This window comes from Anneissia japonica, unplaced genomic scaffold (genome assembly GCF_011630105.1).
Source record: "Anneissia japonica isolate Jap-2015-1 unplaced genomic scaffold, ASM1163010v1 scaffold287712_len2945570_cov188, whole genome shotgun sequence".
NCBI classification, from domain to species: Eukaryota; Metazoa; Echinodermata; class Crinoidea; order Comatulida; family Comatulidae; genus Anneissia; species Anneissia japonica.
Window position 1 is genome coordinate 554,194 of NW_022704401.1, and position 23,106 is coordinate 577,299.

Here is a 23,106-nt window from a genome sequence, read left to right on the forward strand (position 1 = left end):
CTTAGTACTGTATCACTGTTGGAGGCTGTCTCTTATACACATCTAGATGTGTTGTTGGGAGTTGTACTGTTTATCTCCTATAGAATGATTGAGAAATTGATAGATGGAAACTTTACTTCTTTACAGGCTATTCTTTCGGTATCAACTAGTCGAAAGGCTGCAAAGAAGAAGAAGAAAAAGGTATGGTATTTATTATTTATCAGTATATTTCTTTAATTACCCACACACCAATTTTCTCATCTAATGGTTTAACTGTAGAGGTATTATTGAGAAGGAGATCACTCTGCAACAGATCCCTTTGACGCGACAAACCAATGATACTCTGATTTTGGATTTAATTTTCGAATAGTTAACCCTTGCTAACCGTACAATGACTTAGTTGATTATCATCCTCAATCATTCCTTAATTAACATCTGCTAAACTTAGAATTATTGAGTTTTATCCAATTTATGGAAATTCAAGTAGAAATATACCATACTTTTAAAGCTGGTGTAAATGTTTCATTAAATTCAAAATTCTTTTTTGAAGAAAATATTATAATGTTTGTTATTTCTTGAAAGATAAATGTATTAGCTACAAGGTGAAAACGATTGCGCAGCCATAATGATTGACTGCAAGTTGTGTGCATTGAGAAAAGAAGGTGCTCTACATTTCGCCATGTTCAATTTTTTTGGTAAACTAAGCCTGCTGAGCATTTGGTGGAGGGGAACACATCAGGCTTCAAAGGCATCGCGCAAACGTCCTTCACACACTGCGGCAGCTTTGTTCTTGCCTCATTTACATAGTGCTGCGTGCACAGAGCTTTTTAGAGTGATCTTCTCAATAATACCTCCATGGTTTAACAATTAGTTGTTATTAGTCTTTGATGCTGTAACGTTTGTATTGGCAAAAATAAGTACAGTTACTTAATAATAATGATGATGAATTCTTCTGAAACAATACATTAAGTTGGTTAAAGCTTGGTTTCCATACAATCGCTACATGATATTGCCGACAGCCTTCGGTGTTGTTGATTGGTCGGTGGAATCGTGGAGCCTTCCCAATTGCATCGGGCGGACTGCTACACAGTACTACTATTGCACTGAAAACACTGTAGCGACAGTGTAGCGATTTAAAAAAATACAGGCTTAAAAGCAACATATAATATAAAATTGCCTAATTTTCCCATATGCCTGAAGTTTTGAAATTTGAAATAAACATTTATATAATCAATTAAAATTTGTTATTATTATCTAATCATTGCATCACTTATTATTAGTTTTATTTGGTGAATTGATGAATTTAGAATTTGATTGAAAATTTTTGTTTGTTTAATATAGGCCGCCAGCAAAGCTGCTGAAGCAGCCGAAGACCCAGAACCACCTCAATTAGTGCAGAGTTAGAGGCTTGAGCAACTTTTGTAGTACTGCAACAACTCCTCATCCTCCATGGCCTGACTTAGAGCCTAGCAATGTAGCGGGTCACATTGTCTACAGCTGAGCAAATTCATAAATGAGACTTTTTAGAGCAAGGCAATCTTTGTCATTTTATTTCGCTTTTCTGGTCTTGTCCCTGTGTGCCAATTTGATGATAGATGAAACGATGATTTTAATTTATTTATGCAACATAGAAAAATGTTTGATTCATACAAACCTTAAAGTAAGAATTAACTTGTTGTTTTAAATAGGAATTTTAGAAATCCCTTTGTTTGTATTTGTGTTAATATTAGGCACATCTTAAACAATTTTATGATAAAAAAAGAATTTTGTCCCAGAAAAAAAACATCCAGTTTTAAATGTAAAATCATACATAGAAATGTCAATGGCAAAGTAGCTTAGTTTCATGTGGTAGACATTTTAATTCTGAGTGAATATGGGTCCAAATGAATTTATATTTTTAAGTACCAAAGGGAAAACTTAAACCTGGTCAAGTATATTTTCAAGAAACTGCACTGAAGCTTAGTACTGTATCACTGTTGGAGGTGTTTGAGGAGTGTGGTGATATGATGTAAGGACTGCTCTGGAATGAAAAGCCACTTTAAAATAAAGGCTATTGTCATTTATGTATTAGTGTATGTAGTCTTTTTTTGTCTTGAAACTTGGTGGCGTATTTAGGGTTACAGTTTTACAGTGCAGTGGCGTATTGAAATGGGGAGGGCCTAATGGGTGTGCTAACGGTTATGTGGAAGGGCTTGATTAAGTGATGTGGAGCTCCCTGAAAAATAATACAAGGTCATTTTAAACTAATGGAGTGTATATTTTTGTGCTCAGTGTATTTCCTGTGGGGAATGTGGGCAAAAGCTTTTTTTGAAGGGAGGGGGGATTGCACCCTCCTGTACGTGCACCACTCTTACCATTGGGAGACAGGTGCTAGCCGGGCAGTGAGGGGATAATTCAGCACTCTTGTACTTAACGGTATTTAAACTACTCAGCAAATTACTAGTAAGGGATTGGGGGGTGCAGGGTGGGATAATATGTGAAATATGTTGCTGTTGAAAAATAGTATTCTTTAAAGCTACTGGGTTGCAGTAAATATCTGTACTGAACAGAAAAGAATTAGCAAAGTTGTTTTATTGCACCAAATATCAGTACGGTTGACGCTGTCACAGCTGGATGACTTCTCGCAACTAAAAACAACTCCACTCCCTAGGCCTCGATAAGAGACTTGGTTTATAAAGCATCATTCCACTGTAAGTGGCGAGTATACTTGCAGGGTGTATCCAGGATTTTTTCTGGGTGGGTCGTGATTTTTTTAACCTTTACATAATGAAATAACAGCACGATGCGATTAAAATGTCAATACAATTTGCTCGAAGCAGATGGCAGGCTCAGTTTCAGAATTGCTGGAATTGAGATAGATTACGTCGCGCAATTGGCAAGGTCTTTGGACTCATTGCTGGTACCTCATCAGTGCTTTTTCATGTCATTGTGAAAAGACGCTAGAAAAAAATGCCTTTGGAAAAAATGTGGACCTTTGAAAATTTTGGGGGTGTTCGTACGGCCTTCCCGACCGCCCCTTGCATACACCCATGACTTGCTGTTCGATGTGAAGGAATTAATAATAATCTTGTAAAGTAATTACTTAGGATCAATGATGTTGCAAAAATAGATATGTTTTTGGTCGTAAACAAATTTTTTTTTTTAAGAGCGACATCATAACTATTCAGCATGATCCAGTGTGAAGAAATTGTGTGCTGGGCTGGAAGTATATTTTCATGTTTTATGATGGCCCAGCCATTAGGCTGGGGTGCCACTAACTACTAACATTACTAAAAAAATGTGCTGGTTCAAGAATTTAAAACTTTTAAAAGTTCCAGTGTACACATCTGGCTTGTGTGTACTTAAAAATAACGTGTTACATCTTTTGGATGAGTAGAGTAATGCCCAGATGCTCATGGTCATTTCAGCCCGTCAATGTGGAATGATGTGAACATGAAATCTAAGTGCCTCTCTACGGCTGCTACAGTTGCATGCTCATTCTTAATTCAGCACAATGACTCAGCTAGTTATGGGTTACTTTAATCTATTGTTGTTGTCTTTGTGATGAAAACTACTATCTTGCATACATATATACTGCATACATAGATTCTAGGCATCTGATTGGTTAAGAAATGGGCAATATGGGACAGTACTTTCTTTGCCGTGCCGGGCAATGTGCAACCTGTATGACGTTGAGAGCGATTGGCCCTTTGATCACCATGGTGTGTACTATTTTTAGGTCTTGTAGAACCTATGTATGAGGTATATAAAACAAATATTGATTGCGCCTATCTTCCTTCGGGAAGATTTGGGAAAAATAGCTGTAAAATAATAGACACATCAGTCATTAAAAAGCTACTTTTACTTGAAATTTTATTGCACTTGTAATAATAAATACATGCAAATTTAAGTGAAACAGCAAAGGAATCTTAAATACTTAACTTGGAACATGCTCCTGCTAGGAATGTGTTTAAATTTGCAGGACAAAAACGTCTCGCCCTACTGTTCCTGAGGTGATACTACTACCATTCATAATTCATAACTTTTTTTCTGTTTTTAAAGAGAGATGTTAGCCAACAAAGGGAAATTATCCCTCTACAAGTTGTTACAGTACCTACAAAAATAAATTACTTAATCTACAACTGTAGCACAAAACTAGAATTTTAATATATGAAATAAGTAATATATTAAACACTCTTATTAAATAAGTTTTAGTGTGCTGTTAATAAATAACAGAGAAAATAAGTTTTCACATTACAAGAATAAAAAAAAAAAAGTTCCAAGACCATGAGTAAGCCTATTAACCTAACCATCGGAAACTTAACATGGAATAAAATGTCAACCAGAATGATCCTCAAAACCTAAAGATGAGAAGCACTCAGGTGTGACAATATTTAATGCCCGGATACGTGCATCCAGGCTTAACAACATTTAATTACTTGAAGGTTCCAGTGTCCCTTGATGTGGCCTAGTAAAAGTTATAATCATAATCAATCCGTAACTTACTAAGCCTAAAATCCTGTTATAATTTATTGCTTATTCACTGCCCCATGAGATTATCTGTTAGGTATGATGTCAGCCACCTAAGAAATTACCATTAATTTCCTCTACTTTGAGACAATTTGTTGGCATGTTCTAAATACAGCAACAGCAGTTACAACATTCATTTGATGGACTCCAATTGACAATGTTCTAAGTTACTAAAGAAATCTTATACTAATCAAATTTTGAAATAAATTTGTGTTTAAACAATCTAGTGTTGACACTTTTGGAATTAATTAGGCAAAACTTGTTTTGGGTTCAAAAAGTTCCCCTAAAACAGGGTGGAAAGTCAATTTTATAGATGGCATGTCCAGATCACTTCAGCCCCACAATGGAAATGTTTAAGGTACAAACAGACTAAAAATGTTATTTCCCCTATTTTTTATTTTGAAAAATGTAAGGGTACCTGACTACAGTGTAGCTTCCCACCATTCAATCCACCTATGATAAGTGGGGTTCTACTTATTTAGTTTTATTCATAGTATTAAGTAACAAAGAATGCCTTCTAAATCGATGCTACTAAGAGACTAAACAATAATGGTTAACTAAAACTATTCTGAAAGTTAACCTCACAGAATTTTGAGTAAGCCAGGGAGACTAGAGCTCCTTTAAATTTTAATGGTTATGTAAGCATTGCACAAGAAATTGTATATAAGAAGTATATAATAAATAAGAAAATTGTATACTACATTATAAATATTTTATAAATTCAAGAATGCATCATTTGCCTAAAGAGCCAGTTGCCCACTAGACGTTACAAATAATACATAAACATAATATTTCTCTGAAATTACGCTCACTAGCAGTGGTGGCTTTGGAAATTTACCAACAGGCACCCGACAAGTTTGAAGGGTCCAAACCAATGGGCCATCATGAGCCTCAGGTCACGGAGTAAAACCACTGGTGAAGGTCAAGAGCGCAAGATTTTATAGTTTAGGATGGTAAAACTTCGGACCTGTACTCACAATCACTTACTGTATGTCGACAAATTAATATTTTACAGTCCATACTTGTCCACTCGCTGGTGCCACCACTGCTCGCTAGAACTAAAATGTTTAAGTGCATTGAAAGAAACAGAACTCTAAAATACCACAGCGCGACACATCAATTCATGCATAAAATAGTATTTTACCTGTAAAAATTTACATTTTTTTCCATAACTTCTACATAATACTATTAAGTATCTCAATTCAAGGTGTATTTTTAGTTGCCATGGCAATTGAATTGATCATGTAAATCTGTACTGTAGGTGGTAATTCAAGATGTCAGTCTTTTGTTTTAAAAATCTACAAATGGCTAATATGCTTAAAATATTTTGATTTACTCATAGACAACAGGAACACAGATACTTAAAATAATTATAAACAAGAATACAATAGTTTCTCAAGTATTAGCCAAGCCAGGCCTTATGTAAGGCTCACTTAGGCGAGATTTTTTTTATGACTTGTGTTTTTAAAGATCGTCAGAGGAGGCCAGAAAAAAATTTTGTTTTCTTATTTAGCAAATGGTTTTGCCAAAAACATCCTAATGGAAGAAAAAATATAAATAAAATGTTATTGTTGAATGTAAACAGTGCAGTAACAGGGATGGTTAAATGCTTTAAATTTATATAATCAGGATGAAATATACATTTCTTATCTTTGGAGATTTCGAGGCAGCGGTGGGCATAATAAAAATAACAAAAACTTTTTTTCTGAAATTTCCATTTTTTCATTTTTTCATGGCAGTGGGCGCGCTAATTGGCCAAAAATATAATTTTATTTTTATTTAAAATCATCATTATTGGCTTGTGGTGTGTTCACTAAACAAGGTATAAAAAAACTTCTCGCCTTAGTTTGAAATTTGGGTTCATGGGTAATAAGCCTACACCAACATCAGTCCAATTTGGTGTTCACTCTAACATCTACAGTACTGGTATTAGGCAGTTGATTCTCTGCTTCTGTAAAAAGCTGTTGGTGAGGAAGTCTTTCTAGATATACCTGTTGAATTTAAGGAGGTATAAAAATTGTTGAAATAATGAAGATGCAGCAATAAAATCAGTTTTTGAATATTCATATTAAAAACAACATTATTTTCTGCATTTTAATTATCATCATTGCTATTTTGAATTCATAATTAGGCCAAAAGAAAAAAATGGTTGTGCAACCCATTTCTACTACTGAGTATTGTCCTAGGCCAAATTCTAGGATTCATTCCCAGCCGTTACCATCCCCACGCAATTTGGTTGATAAAATAATAACTATCGGGCTAAAATCCATTTTATAGTTATCAAATTTTTAACAGTTTAGATGGTAGGCATAACATAAAAATATTTTAGTGCAAAAAAAAAATTTACCATATATTTTTTTATTGGTCTTACAATCAGTTTGATTTAAGTTTTATCACACAGCTTTCATAAATTTACACCATCATCATTGACATAATCATCATCATTGTAACCTTTATCCTGAATAACCTTATTATGACCATACCATTATCACCTTCACTATCCTCATTATTGTTATTGCATCAACACCATATTCATGATCTGTCTTCGTCATTGTCATTATAGCACAAAATATGGATTAACATGATGTATTAAAAAAGCAACAGATGATGAAGCAACTTAATGTGAAATTAGTTGAATTTAGTATGAATGGAGATCGCATAGCTGTGATATTCTACTTTATTATCCGATGCATTTCAATCATATTCACAGACAGAAATTACATGAAAAATGCACTTTACCAGTTTTCAAACTAGGATCAGATGGTTGTGTTGACGTCCTTGGCTCACTACGAAAATAAATCGAATTCAAGAATAGCGACAAAATTCAAAATATGAAATTAATGGAGAATGGTATGCAGCTGGATGGAATAAACTATTACTGACTTAAATTAACAAATATGGTTTCAGAAGTACAGTGAGGGAATAGAAAGGAATAGGGAGATGCTAAGTGTAGGGATATTAAGGGAGTAGGGTATAGGGCAGTGGTTCCCAACCTGGGGTCTGCGGACACCTAAGGGGTCCACGAACAAAAATTGGGGGATCCGCTAGGTCAAAAGGGTCTACAGAGAGACTTTAAGACCAATTTTTCATGATTCAATTATTTTTCTTGTCTTACAACAGTGTGATAAACATCTAACTCAGGGGTGGGTCAAAATGACTTTCTGATTTAACACTGAGGCCGCACCCAAACTTCAATCTTTCCAGTGCGCTTTCACAAACCTCCAAGCACTGCTTTTACACCACTTTATTCCCAGTTTTAATATTGCTTTTTACATATGATTGGTGTTGGGCTGTAAAAAACAAGGTGTTTTCTAGCCAATGTTGCTTGGCGGGCCGCACACATAGGCTTTTCATTTTTTTCATATTCGCGGGCCGCAAAAAAATCGCTGTCGGGTCGCATGCTGTCCCCCGGGCTGCACTTTGCCCACCTGTGATCTAACTGCTAATCAGTAGGAGCCTAATCAATTTGAAATAGCTTTTATCTATAATCGTATCATCCTATTGGTGGAATATCGACAATGTATAAACTTTAGACTTGGGGGTCCATGAAGACTTTAATTATGTCCCAAAGGGTCTGCGAATTCAAAAAGGTTGGGAACCACTTGTATAGGGGACAGTAAAAAAAGGAGAAATGTTAAGGATTAGATAATAAGAGACAGAGAGAGTCTTTCCGGAGTGCCAATCAAACTTAACAACTGACCAATCGGAACAGTGCCAGGCATACATGTGTCCAACAAGCACACTTTTTTCCACAAATGCACATGTTCACGTATGTTTTAACACTAGCATCTCGCAGGACCTTAGCAACAATATCCAAGGGGCGGGGCTTAGCGGAAAGATCCATTGCTTAAAGCTCTGCCTGCACTGGCAAGTTTTATGTAACAAGTGTGAAACGACCATATATGGGCATGACGACGCTATGCCACACCCATAATAGCCAAGACACATGCAGTTGCCCAATAAAAATTGAGTGTAAACACAGCTTAATTTTTAACATATATATAAATCAATGTAGATGATGAGGATAAATAATTTATGGTTAATACTTTGCAATGTTATATGAAATGAATCACTATATGGCTATGAAATGTCAACACTGCACATGCACAGTTGAAATCTGGTATTATGAATGGTATTAAGAACATGGTATCAATAATGGTATTAATATAATAAACACAGTATTACTCTTGCCTTTACTTTTCAGAATTTAGGACTTGCAATTATCCAATTACTTTCATACAGGTAATAAATCATAATTCTAATTAATTCAGCTGTTCACATACTTTTATTTACTAAAGGCCTATCACTAGTTACTAAGCTCCTACAGTACTAGCTAAACAGCAAAAATTTGTTTGACCTATGGAAGAACCATATTATAATTGATAGCTGTCAAAAAACCCTGCTTTAATCATGGAAGTTTATTTTAAAAAATAACATAAAACATGACTATTTTAAAAAATAACATAAAAACGTGACTATGCAATGTTGTACTGTCTGAGAGCTAATTATCATCTTTTCCACAAATTGTACTTCTAATCACGGCAGAATGGATTTACAACAGACTAGTGGAGCCATTTTATCTAGTCTAATTTTGCAAATAATGCCTGAACTTATCGTATGTACTGTGATAAACCCAAGAATTAGCGTAAAAAATCATTGTAATTTAGAATCTGTCTAACTGAGAGTTACGTTTTCTAGACTTTATTGCCAATCACTTACACTCCAGCTAACCTGTAAGGTTCATGTTAACAGCCTGTATACCTATTAATCTTGTTTTATTTAACACACACGAGAGCACTCATTCAATGTGTAAATTTCACATACCTCTCAGCGAGCAATTTAATTTTTGTCACATGTGAATCTTACAGTGATATGTGCATAATTAATAAACGGTAATCATGTGGGCCAGATGCGATCTGATGTGGAGCCACCGCAGAGCCTGTTTTTGAATGTAATAATTTCAAAAGGAAGAGAGACTAATTATAGAGTCAACGATGTATAATGACATCATCCTCCGGGCAATCATGAGGAACAGAGTTAAACTGTCTTAGCTATTTAATGTTTCATTCTTTCAATTAAGTTTGTAATAATTTCATGGTTCACTACACTTTATGTCTAAAGGTAGTGCTGACTTTAATAATTTAGTGCAAGCCCACATTGTTCTTACTAAGCATGTACAAAATTTAATCCTGAACAATAGGAAAATGATTAAAAGTGATAGTCCCATATGTTCATGTGACCTTTTGGTGCGAGCCCATATTAATCCTACGAGCATGTTGAAAATACAGACCACTAAATCCTGTTTCCCACTAGGCAAATTTATTTGCACAAATCAAAAGCGTCAGCTCTCTTCCTGAGCTCTGATTGTTTGCGCAATTTTTCGCTTCGCAAAAAGTAGATAGGTTCAAACTATTGATTTCGCTGAAGCGAATAACTCTGAAAGAAATGTGAATGCACATGAACAGACGCTTTCGATTCACGCAAATAAATTTGCATAGTTGAAAACAGGCTTAAAGGAATTAGAAGAGAATTAAGTTGGAAGTGGTTGAGAATAATATCACAAGTTCATTCTAACTCTTGGGCTCTCCCAAGAATATTGTATCTTCATTCCTCAACTAACTCATACTTTAACTTTCACATTTTATTGACTCCATAAGATTTTTAATAAATGAAGAGTTTTCTTGTAGAACACTTGTAACTCATTTCCTGTATGTTATTTTTTAAGGAGCTAAGGGCTCTTTTGTAAAAGGGTAATGAAATGATTCCATATGATTATTAACAAGTTAAAGGTTTTACTGTCAGACACTACTTATAAATTATATCCAACACATCATTTTTCTAGTAGCTAGGGGATTCTATTTAAAAGAAAGCATTAATGTATTTATTAGATATTTCTTTTTTAAAGTAGCTAAGGGGTTTAGTTTCAAACTAGAATTCTTCAGGGGAAACTCCCTTGTTACTGTACGTTTTGAATCTAACAAAACTTCTTATCCAATCTGACGGTAAGAAAATAAGTTCATGGCAATAATTCTTATTCATTAATATACTCCTTCTGTTAATTCCCTCTTGCCATTATAAAGTCAGTAGCAATTGTATTGGTTTTCAACCATGTAGTCTTTGTTAGTAATGCAAGTGTTTAAGCGAAGTTCAATTTAATAGTTTACAAGTATGAACAAAGGTTAAATACAGTGAACAAAATAACTTTGAAATGCATGAAACGAGATGATGAAGCCTACAAACAGTGGTATATTCAGGATTATATTTGGGGTTTTGCCAGTTTCAGAATGTTTTAGTTCCCCGGGTATAATCTACCTCGGCTTTACAACCACCCTCTACTTCTAATTTCATCTAACAGTGTTTACTTGGGTAAACGCAAAGGGTGTGACTTGAATTAGTAGTTCAGATGACTTCCACATGTACCTTCAGTTCTTTGATTGGCTTTCGATTTTGCATGCAGTGATGAAAATCTGCATTTTGATTGGCCATCCCCATAAAGTTTAAAAGGTTTTTTTCATGAATAGAAGATTACCTGGGTATATGTCTACCCCCCCCCCCACCAACACACATCCAATTTTGTGTTTAATGGGGGTGGGCAAATACCAGAGGAACTAAGGGTATATTTTTCATAGAAATTTGCAATTTTTACAGTCACGTTTTCCTGTTCCCTCTCTGATTACACCACTGGTTATTAGACAAGTAGAGTTAGAGTTAGTAAAATAACAGTAAACTATTTAGTAAGTTAATAAGCATACTATTTAGTAGTACAAAAAGGAATTGGTTCTCTTACATAAAACTTGTTTCTTGCCGATCAGTTGAAAAAGGTGGCAGACGATAAATGGGTGGTGATGTCTCTGGGTTTGCGGCAGGTGAACTGGTCAGTGGTTCTTCTTCAGATGGTCTGCTGCATAGGGGGTAAACAAAAAGCAAGAAAAAGAAGTCAGTGTACAGTCTGAACGAGGCCTTTATTGGTATCAACACTGAGAAAGCAATTAAAAAGTAAAATCTATAAATATAGATATTAACATAGAGAAGATGAAAAAAAAAGATGAAAAGTGCCTGCAAAGGCCACTGAATTTATAAGCTATTATGTATACCGTATTTATTCAAATAAACGCCCCCAAGCATTTATTTTTGATAAGGGTTTTTGAGGGGGAATTTATTTGAGGGAGGGGTTTTATTTTTTTTGTGTAAAATGAATACGTATATACTAAAATAAATGCCCCTTAATTCCACTGTAAATGTGAAACTACAACACATAAACACATAATTACCATCAAAATGTCTTACTGAGTGATCATAAAGACTTATTGATCCCAACCAGGAATTGATGTTGCTTCTATTAGATTTGTTTATAGTTTTTTTGTTTTTTGTGTTTTTTTTTTTTTTTTGGGGGGGGGGGGGGGATTAATTGAAGGAAAACAAAATAAATGCCATGGGGCGTTTATTCCAAATTACACTCTAGAGGGGTATTTATTCAAATTTATAGGGTAAGTACAACCCCCTTCCCTTAGTTTTTGCACAGAGTGTTCGATTCTAACTACAATTATTGGCACATAAATTACTATATTATCCCAGGTAACCAGGAAGCAATGCAAACATAGTACCTTACCCAGGGACAAAAACCAAGTGGCCAGCCTACGATTCAAACCCTCGATCTCATGATTGAAAAGCAGAATCCTTAACGTTGCGCTACATGCTATAATGGCAATTGATGGAAAATTAAAACCACTCATGTTGATTAATCTGGTCTATGGTTTCAATTAACAATGAAATGATTTTAAATGGCCACTCATGCCTGGGGTGACTTGCAATTTTATAGCCAAGTGCACTCTTTCCCTGTATATAAATATAGAGTACTATATTGTTTTCATTTTAAGTTATTACTTAATATCTTAGATTTCATTCTATTTTTATTTCATTCTTTCATTATTTCATAATTTATAAAAATACTTATATTATTTATATATATTTTTATTATTATTTAATTGATTACTTTTATCCAGACTTCATTATTCATTATTCCATTTCTTAATTAGCATAACTTTACATTCATATGTCTATTTCGCTTATCTGCTAATGAAATGGAAATAAAAAAGATGTGTATAAGAGACAGTATTATAATTGATAGCTGTCAAAAANNNNATTATAACCAGAACTCCTCAAATAGAAAACTACATATTAATTTTAATAGCTTATTTCCACAAATTAGTGGATGAACATAAATACAGGATCTCCCTCAAATTAAATACCATATTTGTGACTGGGGTGTCCATGGCCTTTAGCAGTTTTGGTTACTAATTAGAATAATAAAGATAAAAGACACTTGTTAATATGGGACCACATAAAAGTGGTCTGTAATTGGAGGTGGTCTTTAACGGGAGGGATCCTTAGTTAGAGGGAGACCTGTTTAACTATGAGTGCAAATTCTACATAGCCATATCTAATAGCTTGTCCAAATTAGTATGGATGGTCTCATCAAGAGATGTCCCCATGTTTTTTATGTTTGAAGTTTGGAAATAAGCATTATAGTCTGCTGTGGATTATTCATTTTTCCGTCGCTACCAAAGCCATGATGGAATATTATCTTCAGACGCGGATAATTTTGGCAACCTTAGGATAAACATGTTTGTTGGAGATTTTTATACCCCAGGCCTTCTCATATTACTCACATATGCATATTCTACAAATATGCATATCCTGTTTAAAAAGCGTGGTCTCCAAAGATCTTAAAAAACATATCCCATGGTATGAAGAGCGGAAAGTACTTAAACTATAGATATTATAAAGAACTCGTCGGGCGAGGTGACATATGGGAATGTCTACGCATAAACACTGATAGGGTGGGTACGGTATAGGGTGTACAAATACAACATCCTATGAAGTGAAGTAGTGAATTCTACTTTCAGAGGTGTTGGATGATTGGGACTACCTGCCAACGTGACAAAATAAAATTATATTTTACTTGTTTTACTATATTAATAAATATTAAACAGCAAACTGTTAGTTTACATTAGCCATTTCGATTTGTGAGGGTAAAAATTACACGAGTTTGCATATCGAATCTACATTCAGGTCAGAACGAGCACTGCTCATTGCTGCAACAGTCTGTGCGTTTGTGACATCTCAGTGTACACGTCATAAAACATTGAAATCAATTTACAGTAGAACGCAGAACACATGCGACGACAGTCAAAGATGAGTAAATTCGTTCTACATTCTTGTTCTACATTCTTATCAAAAACTCCCTAATATTGGATCTATCCTTTTATACCTCCTTGATCTATCACTGACTGGGAGTCTGAATGGACTCTTATTTGTGTTGGGCCCTGTCAATGCCTAGCTTTAGTTGTTCCATTTACAGTTTGTTTACACTTTTTTCATGCATGTTTAATTCCGGTTATTATTCTTATGACAGCACATAATATCCTATATTCCTCAGGGCTATATTACCAGACAAAACAATATATTGTGTTTTAACAACATACTGCCAGCACTGTAGTAGTGTAACATGAATTTGCTTGAAATCTTTCAAATAATGGCACATGGTAAAACATAATTTCTGACCAATGAGTAATTCATATATCATATGAATAATTGAAAAATATATGCTACAAACTTAGATCGGAGTCTTGGTTGGTAGATGGAGTTGGGACTTCCTGTGTATGGTGAAAACATGGTACCAGCATTGTTCCTCCTGTTGTTCATCTTTCTCAAATCCTTAGTTGACCTTTTTATATTTTTATGATAAATAAGTTGTTCTCTGTTGATGATAATAATTTATATAATAATATAAGAATAGCAATACTGTATTACTAATATTAAATATCTTTCATCATAGTACTCTTTTAATTATATAAATTTTTAAAGTTTAAAATTATAAGAAATACACAAAAGTTATAAATTAATCAAAGCACATATTGGCAACTTACTCAGGTGTATTGACATTTCTTTTGACGCTGAAAATTGAAAAAAAAAAATGATTTATTAGAATAGATTTCAAAATACTTTTTAAAATCTCTATCACTCCTATAAATAAAAATTCCCTAATGAAACTACTACTACATGGATAAAATATAGTCTTCCAATTATCCACAAATTCCAATGCTTGCTAAAAGCAAACAAAGGAAATGTGCATAATCAACGCGAAGACTTTCACTAATCATGGAATAGGAAGGATAGGTTTAATTCAGATTTGTTTAGCATGCTAGAGAGTGAGGGCGCTATTCATATGATATACTGAACATGGTGAATCATTGTGAAGTAATAGTTTTTAGACTCTGGCTTCAGAATGATATGCAAAGCTTATGTGCTGCTTAGATAGGCCTAGGTATGGGAGGGAATACAGTTTCAACATGTTGGCTGGATCAATGTGGGATAAAAATAAACCATCACATGACACTTTAAAGACAGCTGGCATTTAAAAGAGTTCCTTGAGTGCATGAATGCATACAAATTAACAGGCTTATTTTGCTCGAACTTAACCAGCAAATTTTATGTGACAAATTAAATGTAATATGCACATATTTCGGTGAAATATGACATCACATGCCCATATATCTGAAAATCACACAAAATTGTCACATGAAATCTGACAGTGAGGATAAAGCTCAGGATGGTGTATGTGGATTTAGTATAAACTAGAAGGAATCGGTCGTGGTCCTAATCAAAGGAAACAAAAATATTGATCTTCAATTGACCATGAGGGTAATAATAATAATAATAATAATAATAATAATAATAATAATAATAATAATAATAATAAAAATAATAATAAAACAACAACAGGGTACAATACAGAGTTTGATAATTTATAGATTGACATTTTTTAAAGAGAAGTCTTTTAAGTGAGAATGGAGTGACATGAAAACCTAATGTGGGTCAAAAAATACAAAATCACACCAGTTTAAGCAGTGTTAAACTTAGTAGGTAGGCCTATGCCCAGACCAAATTTTCCCATTTATGGTTAAAGAACTACATAAATATTAAATTTAATAATTACTATTTAGCTAATTCACTACCCACTTTTGATGAATATGTGTGTTTTAAAAACAGAAACTCAAGGCTGACCCTAATTTTTCTAGATTTATGCAATCTAGGCTTTATATAGCACAAAGAATATCCAACATATCTTTTATTAATTTCCAATATTCTATTGTACCTTCATATATAATTCAATTGTAGAAATTAATATTTCATTTCATCAAACTGGCATTTCCATGATTTCCTCTCAGTTAAGAGCTGAGAGGCACAAAAGAATTGTTATTTATCCTGAGACAAAATTTAATCCCCTACTCAATTTAATTTAAATTAATTTTAATTTATTTCATACATATAAACAGTATGTACAGAATTCAATAGCATAATATGACAAACTGTATTTCTTTGTACATTTGATTTGGCATATCAACTGTTATCCATGATTATTAGAACACACATACTCTATACTGCCATCCACGAGATAAGAGACTTCACGCACGATACTGTGACATCGTTTCCTATTCATTTGCTCAGATCGTTACATTTGTTACAGCTTTTCGAACATTAAATATTCCATTATAAAACGAATGGTGTGTACAAAATGAAATATTAATTTCTACAATTGAATTATATATGAAGGCACATTAATGAAAGTAACACCAAAATAGAATATTGGAAATTAATACAAAAGCACGTTGGATTTTTGTGCTTTATATAAACCCTGGATTGTGTAAATGTAGAAAAACTAAGGTCAGCCTCGAGTTTCTTTTTTCAAAACATATATATTCTTTACCAAGAAGCAGCTATAGATTAGATTAGCATAGCTTGCAAGTGCTTCCTTTTAAACATCATCCAAGAATTCAGTAGAAAATAGCTTTATCCTATAACAAGCTATACTTGCTTTTTATATGATTAAGTCTCTTCATACAACTTAAAACTGCAAGCTTGCTATTTCTGACCCCTTTGCAGAATGGCCTTACACAGGTTTTGTGCAGTTTTCAACAGATACACACTTTATTTCATCAAAAATCTTATAAAAATGTGTCAAACTTACACTCCTTCCCTTCGGCAAAACATCAAGTACCCAAGCAAACATGAGAACAGAAACGCAAGAGCTATAGGAAAGATCACTATCATATAGAAACTTCTTCGTATATCTCGAAGACGTCCAGGGTTGTACACATGGGAATCAAAATCCCCACCGAGGAACAAAGGTGTCGGAGTAGCTTCTTCTTCAACGTTAGTCTAAAAATAAAAAGAAATGAATTTACTTATATAGAAGTACATGGTGATTCATTCAGAAGAGTCCATAACATTAGGACACATTATACTATAATCCTTCCTCTGTGATTTGTCTTATAACTCTTCTCTTACATATGTACCTTTACCAACATTTGATCTTAAATTATATAATACTGTACCTTATTAAATTTATGTATTTGTAGTATTGCCAATAAAACTAAACAATTTCGGAGGACAGTACTGTGGTACTGCAAATGTACAATCAGTCAAAAATATAATATACAGTGTATATATATATATATATATATATATATATATATAGCTCTGGTTCTATTTCTGGCTGTTTACTTACGTTTACTTTTTAGCTGTTGCTTATCATTTTTGTATCTCTACTGAGATCCAGCCATTGTTTCCCACAGCATTGTTGTTTTCCAGTATTTTGCCTTTTAATCTATACATATACTGTCTCTTATACACATCTAGATGTGTATAAGAGACAGAGTCAGTGGGATTGGAGTTGTTTAAGTTTATGGTTTCTTTTTTCTCCTTTTTTAAGTTTAATTTTTTCATACCCATGTTAACCTTTAAAAACTTATTGGAAAGAATTTTAGGGGTGTCTTGTTAATGTCCCCTATTCACCACTGAGCAAGTATACTCAACAAAGAGGTCTATGCTCATCAAGTATGATGATTATGATGAAGATGATGATCACGTTGATTATGATCATGATGATGGTTGTGGTGGTGTTGATAACGATGGTGATTGTGGTGTTGGATGCTGATTATGAAGATGTTGCTGATATTGTCAATGATGAAATGAAATTAAATGTTAGTTTTCTTAATATGGAAACGTGAAAAAGTAGAGCAGCACAAACCAAATTGAAATAGCACCAATCAATGACAAATTCTGTGGCAAATATCTGATTCCACGTCTCCATCTGAGTATCGCTGCTGAGGCTTTCATTCACTGTGCTATTACAATTCAAAACCTCATAACCTTCTGTTAACTTTGTAGAAAATGGACTGGAAGAGCCAACGGTGACTATCACCCTAAAAATAAATCAATTTAATTTTTTAAAATACATAGCTTATGCATAAGAGCGAAAATTAATATATATCACTGCATAGTAATAATAACTAATAATAATAGTAAACATAAAAGTAGTATTATAATATAATAGTAGTAATATTAATAATACAGTACTGTAGTAATAGTAGTAATAGTAATAATAGTAGCAATAGTAACAATAGTAGCAGCAGCAACAGCAGCAATAGCAACAACAACAACAACAACAACAACAACAACAACAATAACAACAACAACAATCTAATAATTTTAAGACATTTTATTGTTGCACTATTCATGCTCTTTATCAATCAATGCAGATTGCTCATCATTACTCGACCTACATTTAAGTAGGCCGGGTAATGATGAGGGGATGGGCATCAAATGTCAAACTCATTTCAAGCTGCTTCGGCAACGTGCAAGCAGCTAGAATAGTCTCTGGTATTGTCATATGAAATCTGCAATCCTACTACTTCGCCATATCCTACCAAAGTACCGATTTACACTCTGAAGAGAGAAGCATGTGCCCATGCATAAAAGTAATGCGTTATTAAAGCTTTTCTGCTAAGATGCATGCCTTTGCGTTGAGGAAAAGAGGAGATATCCTGACATAATAAAGCAGCCAGCATTATAAAGTGCATTTTTATTATGCTGGATTAAATCTCCACCAGGTGGGAATTCAGTTTGTTGGGTCATAGCATTGCTAGAATATGACAGAACAGTGTTTGGTTCTTTAAAAAAAAACGGAATAGTTCACAGCCTGATACAACAATGTACAATTAATGTACACAGCTGCTGGCCTTCAGTGACATTTGAAGTTCATGATTCTCTTTACATGGTATACTAGGACAAGTTTTGGAAATACCAAAATAAGCTACAATGACCATTGAAAGTTAGTTTTAACACTTGAAAACATTCATCTTCATTCTAACAAAAGTTTACATGTGTTAAATTATATTACTTTAAAGCTTTGCCCAGATTATCAAATGTTCTCTATAGTCATTATGTGCCTATATATGGTCATGACATGATGTCACCATGACCATGTTTAGGCATGTCCCATATTTTTGGACAGGGCTCAAGTCACATAAATTTTTTTTAATTGCTTAAAGAAACACAATTGTATCCCAGAATGCAATTTCCAAGCTTAGTAAATGTAAAGACAGAGACATTTCAAGGACAGAGTATCTGAAACTTTCCTTTTTTTTTGGCTGTAAAAAAATTGAAGGTTATATGTATAATAATAAAAATAGAAAATCTTTCAAATACTAATATTTAAAATATAACATTAACTGAGAGAAATTTGAAGTGCTTCCAATATTTAAAAAAACTTGGCACCAACATGTCCAATGACAATGAGCAACTGACACAGGCACTCAGTACAAGGTAATGAAATAAACCAAAACAAATCATAAAAAAATGTTCCCAAAATATATAATTTAAGTATAAAATCTAAAAGTAAAAAATACATTTGTTGATAAATGTATGCAATCTCAGTCTCATACTTCTCTCCGTAATGACGGCTAGAAATTCTGCCATCATATGCATGGCAGGGAGACTGCCCTCTACTTCTATATTTTATCCACTTATATTACATGCCACAATTCACATTTAGAATAAGCTTAAAACCAGAGGCATGTCTATGGGAGGATATAAGGGCCAAGTATGTCCAAAAACCCTTTTCCAACCAGGCAGTCACACTAGAAATTTGCAGGGGTTCCAAGTCCTCTGGAAACCGGGATGGCCTCCCGTATTCCCATAACCACGTAAGAATCTCCTTGAAAAGCCCCATCTCCCGCAAATTAATTAAAATATGCATGTTTTTCCTACTGTATTACCTGTATATTATCAGTTGTCTACCGGAAGTCAGTGTCGATGTGCATTAACAAGAGCAGCAAAACAAAATTAGATTCGTTATTGGAACCTCATTTAAACAGATCTCCTAAAAAATGATTTCTTCCAACGAGGACCCTGAATTTTGCTGTTTAAAAAATTACTCTCTTTTTATCACCTTAATTTTGCCAGCTAACATCCCCCTTTCACTTAATCATCAACCAAATCCACTTTAACCTTCAACCATGTATTATAGTGCTTGATAAAAACTATCATAATGAACCCTGGATCTGCTCGTATTTATTCTGAATTAAAGTGTTCACGTACCCTTCGTATTGATCTGAGTTTTCAGGGCTTGGATTTCGTTTCCCTGAACTGCCAATATTGTAGATAAATAAGTTGTTTGCAGTTTCCCAAATGACTGATGTTTTTTGGAGGAACGATTCCTGTTCTGGATTTGTCAGCATTTCAGTTAAATTCTTGTTTGTGACATTGAAGGCAGCTAGGAAATCAGCGGAATCTACAGGAAAGAGCATTTATAACGCATCAATTGATTGATTGACTTTGGATAAATGTAACATTCAATTGATTATATACATATCTATACACTAAAATATAAAAAATGGGGAAATACATCCATCAATAATAGAGACTTCAAAATGACAATACCCTTCCTAGAGGATGCGATTAAGAAAGGCAACATCCTGTAGCACAATCTCAATATTTCCCATTTCTTCCAACAACAACAGTGAAGCACAATTTTTTTCCTATCTCATCAAAGCTAAGCCGAGACTTTTTTTACACCTTGTTTCGCAAACTAATTTTTTTAAAGATTGTCAGAGGGTGGAATAAATAAAAATAAAATTTTATTTTCTAATATAGCAAATATAGTTTTTCCAAAAACATTCAAAAGGAGAAAATAAAAATAAATTTTATTAGCGAATGTAAACAATGTAGTAATGGGATGGTTAAATGCTTTAAATTTATATAATTAGGAAGAAAAATACATATTTTATTTTTGGGAGATTTCAAGGCAGCGGAGGGCATACTAAAATTTTTTAAAGAAATTTAAATTTTATCGCAAATCGTTATTATTGGCGGGCAGCAGGGTTTGTTAAACAAGGATAAAAAAGTCTTGTCTAACTTCTAAATTAAATATTGGAACAGGCAATTTAACAAAGACACTTTAATCTTAAATACAGAATTAGGTGCAGCATGTAGTTCAAATAAAATACCAGCAATTTATTCAGTAATTATGGATAAGCTGTATGCATTGTATGTCTAGTGTGTAGAGAAAGTTTTCAGAAAAAAACAGACACAAAAAAAGTATGCTTTAAACAAAAGATAACAAAGAATGCATGTAGACAAGAATACAACATTTTTTTTGAAATTTAGAATTTTAGTTCATTTAACTGGCCTTCACCGACATTAAAATGTATGAAGAAATTTGCCTGATACAAACACGCTATTGGGCTGTTGCTATACAGAATCAATATACTCATATTTATATGGTTGATCATTCAAAGAATGTTTACTGTAGTCACAAGAACGAGTCTCTTTTATTATCTTATAAACATAATCAGTAAAATTCTATGTTTGAATTATTTACATTTTATATATAAATGAAAACTAGAAAAAATTCCATTGCAAATTAACATATGTATTATTTTTTAAATTGTTCATTATTATATAATGAAAATCAGTTAAACCAGCAAAAAACTTTTAAATCTGTTGTTAATTTTGTATTCCTTTAAATGAGAAATTTAATGTATTAATTATATTTGGAGGATTCTTTTAATTTTTAGACACAAACAGCTTAACATTATAGCTTAAAATATGCTTGACTTAGTCCAAGCATGGACCTGGTCCAAGTGTGGTTTTTGAAGGTGATAATTCATTATTTCCTTTACTTGTTCAAATAATCAGCATTAATAATAACTTTAATTGTAATATCTTATTTTTTGGGCAGTATTTCTAAATGTTGACCTTTATCCAATATGTTAAAATTGATGCTATTTGACTTGGATCGGAAATGAATATCAGTATGTGCATGTGTGTAGGTGTAGAAGGGGGAGTTGCAAGCATATTATTATCTGATGTTCCTTACTGCAATATTTTCTAATTTTTTTGTCATATGTACAGTACCAAATTTAGAGTGGAGTTTAACGGTTAAGATGTTTGCCTCCTAATCTCAAAGTTCCATTCCTATGACAGCAGGAATTTTCCTCATTACTAAAAACAAATCCAGTCTTTAAGATTCATAGAAAAAAAAAAGTCTTACAAAGCATTGTTTTATCATGTAATTGGTGAGTCACAAGCTGTTGAGATGCAAAAGAGATAAAATGCATAATGTTATATAGTTTAAAAAAATGCTTGACTTTGTCACGAGCAGTTTTAACAGGTGATAGTTCATTGTTTCCTTTCCTTGTTATTTTATGCAGTGAATGGTTGTTTTTTTGTGTTTATGTACTTTATTTCTCTGTTTCGGAGGCTTTTGAATAAACAGAAATTGAAAATAAATAAAAATTATATATTGTATTGCTTGTTTCAGATAATGAGCACACAAATCATGTCTGTTAAGCCAGACACACACTGTACTGTATGACCATCTGTCAAGGAATACGTCTCCCTATTTGCGTGAGCGTTTGATGATGCGACGCTGCTGTCCGCTGATTATCAGCGGCAGTCTAAGTGGATCGTCATCAATCAATCAGCAAGGACTTGTATAAAAGTCTGATCCAAAAATGTTTAAGACAGACAAAAATGACTGAATGGTTTTAATTTTGTTTCTTACGATAAATGACAATTATAATACAGTATACAATAAACTATAATGATATGAAAAATTCAAACATCAAAGTTCTGCATTTGTGTTGGTATTGTGCATCCTCTCATGCCAGTTTTGGTGTATATTTTTGTGTTTTTTGTCTTATTTATTTAAAATTTTGATTGATGTCTTTAGTTGTGTTGCTCCCTCTTTATAGCTCACTGTTTTTGGTATTGTGTAAAAAAGTTTCAATAAAATGCTGTTTTGAAATAAACATGATGTGTTGTCAAGTAATTTTATGAAAACAAAAAAAAAATGTTGGTATGATACATATCCTGATATATATAATTTAAATTAATTTTTATCATGAAAGGAAATGTTAACAAGGTAATGCTGCATAGCAATTACTAGGCATAATACTTCGCAAGTATTTCGAAGTGCATAATAGTACATTTACCAGAACATCCTTAGAGAATAAACTTGAAAAAAAATAAACTTAATATTTGCATTGCTTACTTATATAATTTTAGCTTTCAATAGAAAATTTAAATTACAAAAAAAAATCATCCTGTCAATCAAAGTTCATAAATAATAAATGTTTCTACATACTTCTGCAAAGAATATTTAATTGTTCTAGTAAAAGATCTGTAAATGTTGTGATAATTAATTCCTAATGCATAAGATGAACCCTCCAAACTTGATTAGCAGTGCATTTTGTCACGTTAATAAAAGTT

General features: G+C 33.2%; 2 protein-coding genes across 5 annotated transcripts in view; one reads left to right on the forward strand and one right to left on the reverse strand.

Annotated features, from left to right (window-relative positions):
* The window catches only part of LOC117104713 (proliferation-associated protein 2G4-like), a 10,025-nt gene extending 7,983 nt beyond the window's left edge, over positions 1-2,042 (forward strand). The window contains exons 9-10 of the mRNA XM_033245594.1: positions 127-180; positions 1,321-2,042. Of these exons, the coding sequence (XP_033101485.1) occupies positions 127-180; positions 1,321-1,383 (117 nt within the window). The 3' untranslated portion in view covers positions 1,384-2,042. The remainder of the gene's footprint in view (positions 1-126; positions 181-1,320) is intronic.
* A 4,159-nt stretch (positions 2,043-6,201) lies between these two features.
* The window catches only part of LOC117104715 (epsilon-sarcoglycan-like), a 42,046-nt gene continuing 25,141 nt past the window's right edge, over positions 6,202-23,106 (reverse strand). For 3 of the 4 annotated variants that reach the window (XM_033245600.1, XM_033245599.1, XM_033245598.1), the window contains exons 6-13: positions 19,933-20,125; positions 17,582-17,756; positions 16,520-16,710; positions 14,418-14,444; positions 14,105-14,248; positions 11,276-11,389; positions 7,228-7,274; positions 6,202-6,479 (exon numbers count right to left, since the gene is read on the reverse strand). In XM_033245600.1, coding sequence (XP_033101491.1) covers positions 6,418-6,479; positions 7,228-7,274; positions 11,276-11,389; positions 14,105-14,248; positions 14,418-14,444; positions 16,520-16,710; positions 17,582-17,756; positions 19,933-20,125 — 953 coding nt within the window. In that variant the 3' untranslated portion in view covers positions 6,202-6,417. The remainder of the gene's footprint in view (positions 6,480-7,227; positions 7,275-11,275; positions 11,390-14,104; positions 14,249-14,417; positions 14,445-16,519; positions 16,711-17,581; positions 17,757-19,932; positions 20,126-23,106) is intronic. The other variant, XM_033245601.1, reaches the window with a different exon arrangement.